The sequence below is a fragment of the Peromyscus maniculatus genome, chromosome 19 (assembly GCF_049852395.1).
Source record: "Peromyscus maniculatus bairdii isolate BWxNUB_F1_BW_parent chromosome 19, HU_Pman_BW_mat_3.1, whole genome shotgun sequence".
Classification (NCBI taxonomy): Eukaryota; Metazoa; Chordata; class Mammalia; order Rodentia; family Cricetidae; genus Peromyscus; species Peromyscus maniculatus.
This window is the reverse complement of record NC_134870.1, coordinates 1,932,951-1,948,952: the sequence shown is the minus strand read 5'-3', so window position 1 is coordinate 1,948,952 and position 16,002 is coordinate 1,932,951. Positions and strand designations below refer to the sequence as shown.

Genomic DNA, 16,002 nt, shown 5'->3' with positions numbered 1-16,002 from the left:
GGCGCTGACTTTTGGAACAGCACATATATACAACCATGTAGGCAGAGCACTGAGACACACAAAATAAAACAATTCTTTAACAAAAAAGTACGAGGCTGATGTAAGGATTTGGTTTTTTGTTACTCTCTGAGGCTCTTGTGGAAGACAAAGCTAGTGATGGTCTGTGTGACATCCAGCTACCCAGGGGGCTGAGACAGGAGTTCAAGGTCAGCTTAACCAACATAGGGAAACCCCACTCTATCTGGATGGATGGATAAATAGATAGATAGATAGATAGATAGATAGATAGATAGATAGATAGATAGATAGATAGATAGGTAGGTAGGTAGGTAGGTAGGTAGGTAGGTAGGTAGATAGATAGATAGATAGATAGATAGATAGATAGATAGATAGATAGATAGATAGATAGATAGATAGATAGGTAGGTAGATAGATAGGTAGATAGATAGGTAGGTAGATAGGTAGGTAGATAGATAGATAGATAGATAGATAGATAGATAGATAGATAGATAGATAGATAGATAGATAGATAGATAGGAGTCATGCTAGAGAAATGACTCAGTAGTTATATTTACTACTTTTCTGCCATCTAGTTCTGTTCCCAGCTCCCAGCTCCCAGCACCCACATCAGTTGGCTCAGAATTCCCTGCAGCTCCAGAGGCTCTGACACCCTCTACTGGCCTTTATCAGCACACACACATGTAATACACTTACAACAATACATACACATAAACACAACAATTAAAAATATAGTCATGCCGGGCGGTGGTGGCGCACGCCTTTAATCCCAGCACTTGGGAGGCAGAGACAGGTGGATCTCTGTGAGTTCAAGACCATCCTGATCTACAAAGTGAGTTCCAGGACAGGCTCAAAAGCTACAGAGAAACCCTGTCTTGAATGTGCATTTCCCCACCCCCAACGCTGACTCAAAAAAAAAAAATGAAAAGAAAAGAAAATAGCAGGTCTGGTGTTGTAGTTCAGGTTTTAAGTACTTGCCCAGCATCCTCCAGGCCCTGAGTATGGTCCCCAACACCAGGCGAGTGGGGGATTGGGAAGAGAAGTGGGTAAAGTGATACCTTTCTGCCCAGAGCCAGGAGAAGCAAGTCACACTATTTGGACGCGCAAGTACTTCATGGATGTGCCTTCCAGGTCCTGTGAGTGGACTATTAATTAGTCTGTGTCCCACAATAACATCTCAAACCTAAAGTAATTCCAACACATGTGCCTTCCAGGTCCTGTGAGTGAACTATTTATTCATCTGTGTCCCACAATAACATCTCAAACCTAAAGTAATTCCAACACAATAGAGAAAAATCTAATTAAAAAAAAAACTTCACTATGGTAATCCCAGCACTCAGGAGGCAGAGGCAGCTGGATCTCTGAGTTTGAGGACATCCTGATCTACAGAGTAATTCCAGGAATACACAGAGAAACCCTATTAAAAAAAAATCAGAAGAAGAAGAAAAATTCTCAGCTGAGAAGTGAATCATAACTAAGGAAGGGAAGCAATGTTTTCTAATTTCACCGTAGGTTGCAAATATCCATACAGAACCTCAGTACCTGGGAGGCAGAAAGAGACAGAAGCATCGGAAGTTCAAGGCCAGTCTCAGACACACAGGAGAGTTTGAGGCCGGCCTGAACTACACGAGACTGTGTCACAGGAAGGCAAAAACGTCAGGGGTTGGAGAGATGGTCCAGCAGTTAAGAGCACATGTTACTCTTGCGGGAGATTTGGGGTTCAATGGCCAGCACCCACATGGTGGTGGCTCACAACCATCCATGACTCCAGTTCAAAGGGATCCAAAGCCCTCTTCAGCTTCTTCAGGCACCAGGCACGCACATACACACAGGCAAAATATTCATACACACAAAATAAATAAATCTTTTTAAAAATGTCTATGAAAAGAACTGAAATATTAACCTGGTCCAGTATCTGTACTTCCTCCTGAAGGCTTCACAAAGCTTATTCTGGTCCATCCTAAAAAGTGCCTGTCCTGAAGTCACTGCCACTGATGGAAAACACTTAGGAGTATGTGTTAACTCTTTCAAATCACCCCACAGCTCGGGGAGGCCTACATCAAGGAAAGAGGGTCAGTGAGGTACAGAGCACCCCGGGAGTACCAGAGAGAGGAACATTGGACACCTATTAATATTCTAAAACTGACCCAAGAGGGGAGGCCACCAAGCCCCAGACGGTGCCCACTATGAGATTCAGGCTCTTCCACCTCTTTATGTAGCATCAAGAAGCACAGAGAAGGAAACCTGTCCCCCAACACACCCAACATGCCAGAACTGTTTGTTAGGGGTACAGCACTCCCAGCCGGCCCCCCCCCCAAGCCTGAGGCTGAGAAACTACAATGTAAGGGAGTTAGTTCAGGGCACACGATGCATTTCCAGGAGAGAAGGAACCAGGCCAGCGACACAGACAAGCAGCAGCATGCTGGCATTGTTTACTTCAATTATTAAAATACTCCGGATCCAAATATGGTAACTGTTGGATTCTAACACAGAGACAGAAAACACAGCTGTCATGGGAGCCGGGGTTAGCTAGTTCATAATTTACAGATGTACATAGTTTGGGCCTTCCTTACTGCTGATTTGACAGGGATTTGAAATTTTCTTTTTTTTTTTTTTTTTAAGAAACCTGATTCGTGGCCCTGGCTTCTAAACATCCAATCCCTGCACTCTAACCCCACCAAATTCAAACAGTCAACCTTTGGTATCATGATAGCTGCTCCTCTTCCTGGACAATTCTATCTATACTTTTCGGTTTTTTTAATTCTTAATTATTTTATTTATTGAGAGGATGCTTGCGTGCGAATGTCACTTCATAGTGTGGAAATCAGGACAATTCTGAGGAGTTTTTGTTTTACTTCCACCACCTGCATCCCTAGGGCTGAATTCAAGCTCACCAGCTAGACTATAAGCACCTTTACCAGATAACCAATCTCACTGGCTGGCGTCTATCCCTCTGTTTCCTACAAAAATCCTACCCAACTGGGAGTAGGGGGTACTGAACAAAATACCTTCTATAGTGTCAAAGAACTAATTTTTTTTTAAATGAGAAAAAGAATCCTACCCAACTAGTGAGGCATGGTGGCACATGCCTGTAATCCCGGCACTTGGGATCAGGAGTTCAAGATCATCACTAGCTACACAGGCTGAGCTACATGAGATCCTGTCCTAACTACCTAGTGACTGGAGAGATGGTTCAGCACCCAAGAACGCTGACTGTTCCCAAGGACCCAGGATTCCCAGCACCCCATGGCGGATAACAACTGACTGCAAATCCACTCTAGGAGATCCCACCTTCTTCTGCCCACCTCAGGACTCCTGGGCACCAGGCACACACACACAAGCAAAACACACCGATACACAAAATAAAGTCTGTAAAAAACTAACTAAATAAACATTACTCAGTTACTTCAGGGTTCTTCCACACCAGAAGGCCTTTCCCAGCTCTTGGTCCCTTTACTACTTTGCCTATCGTGGCGCTTTCGAATCTGGCCGGCAGAGAAATCCTGTGTATGTGTAGCCTGCCACTCCACCTCCTCACATTATGACCAGTTCCAGGTGGGAGACCTTTTCCGAAATACTTCTCAACAACATCCAGCAAAGGAGAGGCCAACTGGGTATTTACCAACGAGAGTGCAGTGTTCCGAGTTTAATGAGACTCTAATATTATAGTTTCAATATAATATCAAGTTAAGAAATTACTGATACTGTTTTTAGGCAGCCAAAATGTTCACTGATTCTTTATGCTCACACATTAATTCTCTCTACATAACCCAAGCTGGCCTCAATCTGGAGATTCTCCTGCCTCAGATTACAGGTATGGCAGATGAGTGTCACAAGTGTACACGCACATACAGTATTTTCCAGTGTTAGCATTTTAAGTGGAGGGGAGAAAAGACTACTTACAGGATGTAGGAAGTAAGTCTCTAACAAGCATTGAGATTGAATTGTTAACATTTTGCCCCAGATAACAGTAATGAAAGACTCTACATCATTCAGCCAACAGCTGAACTTTGTTTGTTTGCTTGCTTTTGATTTTGGGGTTTTTTGTTTTGTTTTGTTATGTTTTTTGAGTCAGGGTTTCTCTGTGTATTCCTGGCTCTCCTGGAACTCACTCTGTAGACCAGGCTGTCCTTGAACTCAGGGATCCTCCAGCCTTTGCCTCTAGAGTACTGGGATTAAAAAAGATATGTGCCCCTACACCAGCCAAAACAAAATGTTTTTAAAGACACTGTCTCACTAAGTAGCCAACAGACCTGGAACTCTCTATGTAGATTAGAGTGACTTTGAACTCACTGAATGCTGAGATTAAAGGCAAATACCACCATGTCCAGCAGATTTTAGTATTCGGATATTCCATGGAGAATAAATGCCAAATTCTGGTGTCAATTTAGGTCAATTAAATGTTTTTCAATAAACCTACAAATAAAAAAAACTTAGCCATAGTACGACAGACTACTGTCATGAAAATTAATCATAGCATATTTGGTCGTAACCGCAAGTAAGAAAGTGCACTCTTTTATCTACAGCAAGCTGCGGAGTCTCCCCAGAACCAGGTAGGAAAACACGGCTCCCTTCTTCCTTCAGCCCATGCACCCCACACCAGCACAGCTTCCCACAAGGAGAAACTGAGTCAGAGTGACCAGGCTATGACTAGATGACTCAACCAGAAGTCTTTCTTATTCTCCCAGACAAAAGGCCATTAACGCACAAATCAAAAAGTGACCAATGAAGATTTGGAGCACAGCAGAGGTGACTTTCCCAGCGCTGTGCTTGCCCAGAAGACAGATTCAGTCTAGCCAGGAAGGCGGTAACTTAGGAAGAAGATGCCTCAATTTAAACACATTTTAAAGGCCAGACATGGTGGCCCACACCTGTAACCCCAGCACTTGGGAGGTAGAGGCAGGTGGATCTCTGTGAATTCAAGGCCATCCTGGTCCACACAGGGAGTTCCAGGGCAGCTAGGGCTATACAATGAGGCCCTGCCTCAATAAAAAATAAACAAATGAATATTTTTGCTTAAGAAAAAGGGTTGAGGCAGCGGCGGCAGCGGCGGCGGCATGTGCCTCTAATCTCAGCACTCAGGAGGCAGAGCCAAGTGGATCTCTGTGAGTTCAAGGCCAGCCTAGTCTACAGAGTGAGAAATAGGACAGGCACCAAAGCTACACAGAGAAACCCTGTCTCAAAAAACCAATAAAGGAAGGAAGGAAGGGAGGGAGGGAGGGAGGGAGGGAGGGAGGGAGAGAGAGAGAGAGAGAGAGAGAGAGAGAGAGAGAGAGAGAGAGAGAGAGAGAGAGAAAGAAAGAAAGAAAGAAAGAAAGAAAGAAAGAAAGAAAGAAAGAAAGAAAGAAAGAAAGAAAGAAAGAAAGAAAGAAAGAAAGAAAAAGGGTTGAGGACATCACATATTTGCCTAGCATCCACAAGGGCCTGGATTCAAAACCTAGTACTCCCAAATAATAAGAAAAAATGTAAAGGATGGGCAGTATGATGGCCAGCTGGAAAACCGCTGATCACGCAAGCCTGCCTACCTAGTGTGACCCTGAACTCCTTCCATACTCCACTGCTGCTGGGAAAGACCTGGGGTATGGCTCGTGTTAGCAGCAGTAGACAAGGCAGCCTTGCTGTCCCTTGGTTCCCTTGGTCCCGGGGTCCCTTGGCCAAGAGATCCCAGGAACCTGGTGCCCATATAAATGGTCCACAGGTAAGAAGCCAGCTAGAAACGCCACCAGTTCGGCCACCACCGGTTTCCTGAAGGGAGACTAAGAAGATGAGGTGGGGGCGCTGCAGCCGAGTGACCTCCTTGACCTCCTTGACCTCCTTGTCTCATAACCAGAGAAAGGCAGACATGTCCTTCCCGTCTCTCAGCAGAGGGGCCGCAGCTCCAGCCCCACCAGCTACAGAGACTAAGCCTGATTGTCCCTTCATTTCACAGTCCAGTTGTCTCGTTACAAACCCCACCAGCACACACAGTGAGTTCTTACTGTATCAGTCATCACAGACAGCAGTGAAACTCAATCAAGGGGGCCCCATTCTTTTGAGATTTGTGCCCTAAGCCGGTGAAGACATTGTATGTAACACCAGACAGCCTTGCGTGGGAATCTCGTGTTTTCTTCAACTACAGTCAGTATTTCCTAGAATCTGTGGAGGGTCAGTCAGAGGTAGCTGCTAAACAACAGACACTGTGGCCCAGATGGGAAAAAGACACATTCCTGTCAACACAGGCGCCCTTTAAAAATGCTTCTGCCAGCAAGGCAGTGGTGGCGCATGCCTTTAATCCCAGCACTCGGGAGACAGAGGCAGGTGGATCTCTGTGAGTCTGAGGCCAGCCTGGGCTACTGAGTGAGTTCCAGGAAAGGCACCAAAGCTACACAAAGAAACCCTGTCTCGAAAAACAAAACAAAACAAAAGTTTCTGCCAGTTACTCACGGGTGACTCCCAGCATCCTGTGTACAGCTGCTCAGCTGCCACACTGACCACTCACTCCACACACACAAAAGCTGAGTGCAGCCAGAGAAGGCATTGGGAAGTGCTAAGGGGCCAAGGGGCACCAATGAACCCCTTGCTCTCCACAGCAGGCTGGCCAGGAGTAGAGTGAAGGATCAACCCCACCCCGGGCAGATGGGAGATGCTGTTAATGAGCTCCAACCTCATCAGCCCTGGGCTACAGCTCACCCTAGCTGCTACGGGCTCTCCAGGTCCCACGGCAGTTCCAGAGCTTGGAGCCTGGAGGCAGGCCTGCAGCCTTGTAAAGGGCCTCTCAGGAGTCCCCAATAAAACCCTCACTGCTCCGCCTCCCAGTCTCTAGTAAGGTGCTGGTCTCTCCTGCTGTTAACCCAAGACACTAACAGAAGCTTAGAACCAGACCACAGTTCCTAAGACCCTCATCCAGTTAGGTTCCTTTTTCGGCTTTTCATTCTCTTTCCAGCAGATTAGATTTATCAAGAGGAATTTTGAATTTTCCATCACAAAAGCACAAGAGCAAAAGACTCCATTCACAATAACACTACTCCCCAAGCAAGCACAGAAGCCTCCACATTAACATTCAAACTAAGCTTTTGCCACACAAACTGGACACCACTTTCACCAAGGTAACTTGGGGCTGGCGGCTCCTTAATACCCCAGAAAAACCAAAACATCATTTTGCTTCATTTAACTACATAATCTGAAGACTGGGGGTAGGAGAGGAGGATTAAATAATCTTAACCTTTCATTTCCTCTTAACCTTTCATTTCCCAACAAGTAACAAAATCTATTTACCACTTCGGATGATTGGAGTTGCATGCAACAATCCGATTTAATTTATACAGGCGCAGACATGTCTCAGCAGGTAAAGGTGCCCGCTGAGTGCCTGGCTATCTGAATTCTACCCTCTAACCCACAAGGAGGTAGAGAGAACAGACTCCACAAAGATATCTTCTAATCTCTACATGTGTACCATGGCATACATACATGGTGAACACATGAATATCCCACACATATATCATGCACACTTGCAATACTACAGATACATGCACGAGTGTGACATGTACATGCTCACACACACACAGAGGCATGCATTCACACGTGTGTGCACACACTACTGATCACATTTATAAAAGCTCAAAACCGTCTTTAACCTAACATTTGCAGCAAACAGAACCAGCTGGAAGGCTGAGCAGCATGGCTCACACCTTTAGTCCCAACAGAGGCTGAGGCAGGTGGAGCTCCTTGAGGAAGCTTGGTTACAGAGTTCTGCCACAGGCCTGAGACCCTGTCTCAGACAAATATAAAATGCAGTGTAAAAGCTTTTCTCGTCTTAGCGTTAGTCTCTCCCCCGCGTCCATTCGACCAATGTTTATAGGGATGCATTGTATGCCAGTTACGGTTTTCCTAATTCTGACAATTCCGTGCATGTGCAGAACGGTTGATTGCTTAAACCTGTTTTCATCAAAGGAATTTGGTCCACAAAGAAGTGATATGGAGTAGTGTTTTAAATATGTTACTTTGGGTTTGTGACTGTGGTAAGACCCAGACAGAAAGCCCATCTGCAGTCCCCAAGGCCCGCCAGGGCAGCGGCAGTTTTACCTGTGGCTGTTGTGTGGAAACACAAATTTCTAGGCCCCACACCCAGAAATTTTGACTAAAATAATCCAGGGTGGGGCTTGGAAATTTGCAGTATTTTGAAGTGCCCTAAACAACCCAGGGCCAAACTAAATGTAGCCAACAGCTACTAGGTAAACAAGGGTTTTGTTCCTAGTCTGGTCTTAGCTGAAAGGGGAGAATCTTGGCTGTACACATCTGTAGAGTCCCACCTGAGGGCTGGGGGTGGATCTCAGATCAATTCAATCACCTAGTGTGTCCTGCCTGTAAAAAGTCTTTGGTGGAACTTGGACACTGAGAGTTGAGGGAGGCCAGGGGAGTTAGAGACAAGTGAGAAAATGCTCTGAGTGAAACCAAGTTCCCATCACAGTGAGAGAAGCTGGCAGGCATGATTTGCTGAAATAACGCGTCAGAATTCATGGGAAGGCAGCAGGGTCTCCCAGCAAGAGGGCAAGGGTTCCAGGAAGAACAGTGAGAACGACAGCCCAGGACCTGCGCCGATCTGAGAAAATAAAACTGGGCTCCATAGATGCCTCCATGTACTTTCCTAATCTACGTTAGGAATGCATAGTGACTGACAGAGAGAGGGAGGGAGGAAAGGAAGTGGATGGAAGGAAGGAAATGTAGTTGGGGGTGGCAGTGTACACCTTTAATCCCAGCACTCAGGAGGCAGAGGCAGGCAGGTCTCTGAGTTGAGGCCAGCCTGGTCTACAAAGAGTTCCAGAACAGCCAGGGCCAGAAAACTCCTGTCTCAAACAACAAAACAATGCGGGGGGGGGGGGGGGGGGGGGGGGACCGTAAATACAATCAATCTGAATCTTTTCCACGCTTCTTTCTTGGACTAATCTAACCACTAAAAATGCTGGATCTTAATTAGGAGGTTTGTAAAGTACTTAAGTGTCTGCCATTTCGTTTGACATTCAAATACAATTTCCTCTAAAAACTATTCTTAGGTAGCAGTTCACTAGACTGTTGGTTCAGATTATTATACTGCTGATAAGATAAAATTTAAGACAGTCTTCTCAGGAGCCCTCAGCTGTTTTACACTTACCCCTGAGGCGGTCGGTTGTGTTGAAGGAGATGTGGTTTTGGTGCAGTCATCTGAGTTAGAAGAGGAGGAAGTTGGAGTCATAGGAACAGAGTTACTGCCGTTACCTGCAAGAGATGAGCCTTGAGTACCTCTGCTGTCAAACTGGAAAACCTTTTCCAGGGAAAACAGCACTCTGTTATACCTACCGGAGCAAGCTTTTGACTTATTTATGTTTTTAGGTTTTCGTTTCCTGGTTTGAATTCCTTCTTTCTTCATAGCAAGTGGTCGAGGCACCTTAAAAATGTCCACAAAAAGACCGAAGTATATTATACTGAAGGAAACACAGACAAAAGATGTGATCTCTGTACTGAAAGCCCTCATTTGAAAGAACCTGGGAATACAGCTCAGTGGCAGACGATGGCTGGGCTACATGAGGCCGGGTTCCATCTCCAGCACCAGAGTGAGTCATCATTTCTTCAGCGCTAAGGACTCAGGCATGCTAGGAAAGCACACTGAGCTCCAGCTCCAGCTTTAAACTTATTAGTTAAAGACTGTGGTATAAATTTCATCCTAATTTTATATATATGCTAATATTAATTAATATATAAATATTATATATATTCTAAATGCGTAAAGATTCCCCCACCCAAAAAATAGAGATTCTTTCAGGGGGAAAAAATGTAGTTTACTACGGACAATTTGATATTTTCAACTTTGTTTATATCTGAAATAACATTAATTATAGAGAAAATATTTATTGTGTGAATCTTTACATTTAATATCCTTATTTAAAAGAGATCAAATACCATCTCCGTACAACATAGGTTATTTCCTTTGTAAGACTGAGCCATTAATTATTAGCCAGGCTGGTGGCTAGAACACCAGCACTCAGAAGGCTAAGGCGGGAGGATTCTTGAAGCACCCTGGGCTGGTGAGTTTAAGGTCAGCCTAGCCTATAGAATGAGACCTTGTCTCAAAAAACCGAACCAAAGACTGAGATTTATAATAACCTCTACAGTCCTTTAATGAAGTATAGGCTCTAACTGAAGATATCAAATATAACTTCAGAAAAAAAAAACTTTTTCAAATTTCTTAAAGTTTAAGATCTATAGTAATCATTATTTTGTTATCAATTCTAAAGTGTACCCTTTACATTTCTTTCTTTTTCTTTTTTTCTTCTTGATATACGGCTTCTCTGTGTAACCCTGGCTGTCTTGGATTAAAGGCATGCATCACCACACCCGGCTCATTTTTACATTTCTAAAATTGGAATGTTTTACCAAAAATGTCAGTGTCAGAAGTTGGTTGTGCATTTTATTTCTTGGTTCCCCGGTGGCTGAAAGAGCTAGCGCACATTAACAGCAGCTTGGATTCAATGCAGCGTATACACAATACACACTCAGTTTTTCACTTTCTTATCCTTTTACACCTTTTTTTCACTTGTTGATTCTGCCGTATAAATGAAAATACACAGTCTAGGTGCTAGATGTCTGTATTCATAAATGAAATAAGTGCATACCCCATGGAGTTTCATATAGAGTCCGCAAGCATTGCACACGGGTTCACCCTCGGCATTCCTGCGCCATAAGGTGGTGGTTGTCGTGTGACAGTTGGCACAGGACAATCCAAGCCGCCGTGATGAGGGCTGGAAAACAGCACATAAGACACAAAGTAGAGAAATGTGACTTTATATATTCTAATGCTTCTATATGTACATCATGTTCCTATTTAAAACAAGCAAACAAACAGGATTCCAGTTATACATGAGGTCTGTGTAGTGTGCTTGATCCCACAGATGAGATTCTCTCGGCCCTCGCCTGTTACTGAGGGTTATAAAATAACCTGGAAGCAATTGTACACTGACCATGCAAAGCTATCACAGAGTCACGCATGTTCTCATGGTGGCTGTTCCTCCAAGAATTCAAGGTTTCCATGTATTCTTGTTGGGGAGTCAGATTTCCTGAAAGTTGCCCCAAACAGAGCTAAATTCTAGAACATACCAAAAATACAACCACCTGAAGCCTAATATTGCCACAATATTAGATGTGAGTCACGAAACACAATCAAAGCCACCAGTGTTGATAAACAACTTAGGACGACTAAGAATTAGGGATAACTACATCTATTTTTCAGGCATATGTAGAAAAAAATCAACCAGAAACCATAAAAGTGAGTGAGAGCCAGGCCAGGGTGGCACACACCTTTGGTCCCAGCACTGGGGAAGCAGAGGTAGGTAGTTTCTGAGTTCTAGGCCAGCCGAGGCTACACAAAGAAACCCTGCCTTGAAAAAAAAAAAATAATAATAAAGGGAAAAATAGAAAGATGAGTGAGAAAGAAAAGCTGGGGATCTGAATAAAGAAACACACCTGTAACTGTCATCCTGATGCCTGAGTTCTGTGGTACCTGCTTTACAAAAGATCAGAGCACATTTGATGGTGGTCTTTCAGTGTTAACACTGCCTTGTAGATGGTGGCGCTGACGCACTTTTATTTGTCCCGATTTTTCTTCATGTAAATAATTAACTGGTACCACCAGGGCAAGCCCTGTCTAACGCTACCGTTTCCAGCTCTAACATTCCTGAAGGAATATATTTCCTCCAAATCACTACATAGGGGTAGTCAGGGAAGTGAGAAAAATATAATCCTCTCCAAGAAAGACAAAACATGATTTATTTTTAGATTACCAAATATAAATTGTTTAAAATTACTAAAAACAAGTTGTGCCAAGACCACATCTTATATATAATTAATATATTAGTATATATGCATATATATTAGTTGAAAACGTGGAAATCAAAGCAAATTTTAAGTGACGAACTCCAACGGTTACCAGTTTCAATTCATTTTAGAAAAATGACAATTCATTTTATAAAGAATAGAAAGATATGTTGGGTATATATTGGATATTCATGGGTCAGAGAATCAGGTTTCCAAGTTCTTTGAAGACAAATATGAATGATCCAATAGGATTTTGCATTTATAGCTCATATCTGTTCTATTAAGTTAGCATCCTTTATAATCAAGTTGTGAAGTCACAGGCACTTTCATGAACTCTTTAGCCCTGCAACATTTCTAAGAACTCAGAGCTAATAATTCTCAGAATTTGGTGAAAATTAACATACTTGGATGATAGAACTACTTGAGAAATTGCTTTGCTATAACAACAGCAAAAACATTAGCAAAACCTTACACACCAACAGCTGCTTTTCTCTCCCGCTTCTCTGGGGTTGAGAGAAAAATTTCTAGGTGAGCACTCCTTTCTCTCCATAAATATGAAATTAGTAAGGGGGGAAGATGACCGTTTTATGAACGAGCCATTTATGACAGTTTCCAGTGGAATTTGGAGCCAATGTGGAGCAAAACTGTTATCAGAATTTGCCATTATAACAAAGAGCTTTATGATTGTCAACTGCAGATCATAAGTGAAGGCAGTCTCCATAAACATGTGAAATGAAGGTGAGCAGGTTATAAAAGTTCCTTGTAACAAGCAACCTCAGTTCTATTCCTCAGTGACAAGGAATTCAAGCTACACCATAAATCTCTTATTTTGCAATGTCTTACAAGTTCAGATTCACGGTGATTGGTTCTGTCCTGCTGGCTTAACAAACTGGGATTCAATATTCTGTTTCTGAGAACTAAGCCAGACCCACCAAAACTATAAGCCCACAAGGAGAACTAATTGATAGTGGCACACCCTACGATTGCTATCATTTATAACTCATTCACAAAGCGTATTGGCTGACCTTGGTTACTGCCAAGACACCTGCCACAGAAAGAAAACTAATTGATTCACAAACATTTAAATTGTTTTTCTTGTAGATAACAATTTTTTTCTGGTAAATGTATGAAATAAATGGTGCTATCTAATTACAGTTGCTAGTTGATCAAACTTGTAATTTAACAAGAACTGAAAAAGCTACTACAAGTACACCAAGTTTTTGCTCAGTTTTGAAAAAAAAAGATGTTACCTTTCAGAGCTCAACTAGGACTCCACATGAATAAAGCTTTCCCTCCAGAAAGTAGTTTCATTGTTCATGAAACTTTGTCTGGTAAATGAAAGCAAGAACTTCCTTGGAATATTTTCTAACTACTTTCTTTTTAATAAAATACAGAAGGATTACGAATGTCGGTGAGATGGTCACATCCTGAACTTAAGGATACCTTTTAAAGAAAACCCTAAACTGGAGGAACTGGAAGGAGGCAAAGCACATTCCACTTAAATTAACCATACCTACTTTATTTTAAATGCATTAAAAACAAAACAATCATAAAACTAATTACCTCTCCTTAAGGTGTCAGACTTACATTGTGATGCAATTTCGCCCTAATCTAGTTAACACAAACAACATGTATAGAGTTTGTTCTGCTAATTAGAGTGTAACAATTAAATAAATTACCTGGGTCCTTAAGATGTCTGGCATCTAATTGCAAAGCATCTACTTTAAATGGCATTTAGAACACTATCCGTTGGAGCTAGACAAACCTTGGCCTTAAGGTGCAGTTCATGAATGCTTTTTTTCTTTTTCATTTCAGCTTTAAATGTCCTAACAAATGATTACACGAGCTTAATCCCAGAAAAATTAAGAACTCCCCATACTTATTTTAAAAGACGGTAAATATGTTTGAATTGGTGAAAGTTCACAATTTGAGAAGCTCAAGTTCTGTGCCGTTCTCAGCAACAGCCAGATTTCAAAATAACTAATGTTTGAGCAAATACATTTTCACCATACTCCGGGCAATTTAAAAGGAATCAGGAGCTAAAAAGGCTCTCCAAGGAAGGGAGATCTGCAGAACTAGGCTGTGCTGACCGCGGAAGAGCGGGGCTTTCAGTCCTTCCTTTAACTGTTCAGGTACTGAAATCAGCTGTGAGGACACAAAGCCCATCTTCCCTGGCCTACGTTCGCTCTGCGAATGTTACCTGCAGCCCCAATTTCTTGAGTATCCATTCTGTACACGGGCCAAGAATATCTCAAGAAAGGTAAATATATATCTGTAATTTAAAAAATAAAATAAAAAGAGGCAGCGCAGGGGCCGAGGATGCAATTCATCAGCAGACACTAGTCTGCCTAGTGTTTTCAATCGCTGCGTCAGGGAGTGGAAGAGAGACTGCTACCAGCCACACTTTGCTTTTCGGCCTTTCCAAGGGCCTTCCTTTCTCTTCCCGGAGTTGGGGGGCGGGGAGTGGAGGTAGGTGCTGCGGGTCCCACCCCGCTGTGGCACTCACCACACGCTTCTGCGGCTTGATGAGGGGCCGACTGAGGCCGTTCATCTTGCTGTAGAGGCCGCACGCATTGCACAGGTAGTGGCCCGTGCCGTCCCGTCGCCACAGCGGCGTCTGGATGGAGCCACAGTTCACGCACTCGCGGCCCTCGGACAGATCCTCCAGCAGGTCTGTAGGGAGAGTGAGAACCAGAGGCCGGTGAGATCACCCGCCCTGTGTCCACCACACTCCAATGTCCCCAGATTCGTGGTCAGAAGCTGGAGGAGCCTCAGGGTCCCCTATGCGCCAAGTCCTGGCCTTGATGGCCTTGGATCAGCTGACCACTGTCCCACACTCCAGTCACCCCAGGGGGCCAGTAGAAACCCCAGTGAAGTCAGAGGCCCTGAGAATGACATGATCTGGAGAAGATCACTCGGGTCGCCTTACTGCTCTTCCCGGACTGTCTAAGATAAAAACTAAGGTCGTCCTAATTATAAAATGCAACTGACCAAACCCAAGCGAGGTGCGCAGTATTCACGGGTTGCTGGCCTCCCCTAAAACCACAAATACCCAAGAGTCATCGCCTGTTTGTTATCTCAAATAATTTTTAAAAGCATTTTCTGTGCCCATCACATTTCATCTTATATGTCTTTTCTTCCATTAAAAATATTTAAAATACTGTTATTAGCACTCATATCAATTAATTATAATTATAAATAAGAAAATGAAGGTTTTTCTCCAGGAGGGAAAAGGCTTGTTATTCAGCATGGAGACTACATTTTATTTTCATGTCATGAGGATCTAACACTGAAATATTCTGATTTCTATCTAAAATCTATTTTAAATATGGTTCTACGGTTTTTTTCTTAACAGATTGCATATTTTAAATATATATTTTAAATATAGGTTTCCATCTTTCAGATCATGTGATTAGCTTTTGGAATTTGAAATTAACCTAAAGATAATTAAAAACAAATCAAAAAATCTTAATTAACAGAAATTATAACATCTGCTATTTCCCTGCAAGGAGGTTAAGTATGAAAGAACTTCAACTCTCTAAAATTAAATGCTATTACACATAGACTTTGTAAAAACAGATGATGTCTACTGTGTGGAGCCATCTCTGTTACAGAGGGTTTGAATGCTCTAATTTGACATTCTTCGAGAAGCAGTTGAGTCACTTACAAAAGTGAATAAACATCGCACTTTAGCCTTTTATTTGAAGAGTATCCTGCCAGCAGACCTCTATACCCCTGGCTTCCCTGATGTTCAGAGTTTGTGTCTACAGTCAGTAATGTGGTAAAGATATTTAAATATGGTTTTAGCATTAAAATGCTTTCACCATTAATTTTTACCTTACCAAAAAAAAAAAAGTGTCCTTCATTTCTAGAGTTATGTCTTAGATTTAAAGGAAACTAACATCCCACACAAGTGAGTTCAAAGTTATCCTGGGGACACTGGAACTTAAAACACATCACAAAGATTTATTCTTCTCCGCCCTAAAAGCCACTATTGACCACGGCAATCAGTAAAATACTCAGGACTTCAAGGACACTGAAGTTAAACAAGGCATTTGTCTTTGCTGTTGACTTTAAAATGTTACCTATCAGAGAGCCCCTCTTCTAGAGTGGGGCATTCCCTGGAAAACCCAGCGAGGTCTGGCCTCCTTCACTGGGCTA

The 16,002-nt window shown here is 42.9% G+C and overlaps 1 protein-coding gene across 4 annotated transcripts in view; it reads right to left on the bottom strand.

Moving 5' to 3' along the window:
- Positions 1 to 16,002, bottom strand: part of Gata6 (GATA binding protein 6) — a 34,248-nt gene that overhangs the window by 13,131 nt on the left and 5,115 nt on the right. For all 4 annotated transcript variants that reach the window (XM_006989471.4, XM_076554722.1, XM_076554724.1 and 1 more), the window contains exons 3-6: positions 14,348 to 14,514; positions 10,644 to 10,769; positions 9,331 to 9,418; positions 9,146 to 9,249 (exon numbers count right to left, since the gene is read on the bottom strand). In XM_006989471.4, coding sequence (XP_006989533.4) covers positions 9,146 to 9,249; positions 9,331 to 9,418; positions 10,644 to 10,769; positions 14,348 to 14,514 — 485 coding nt within the window. The remainder of the gene's footprint in view (positions 1 to 9,145; positions 9,250 to 9,330; positions 9,419 to 10,643; positions 10,770 to 14,347; positions 14,515 to 16,002) is intronic.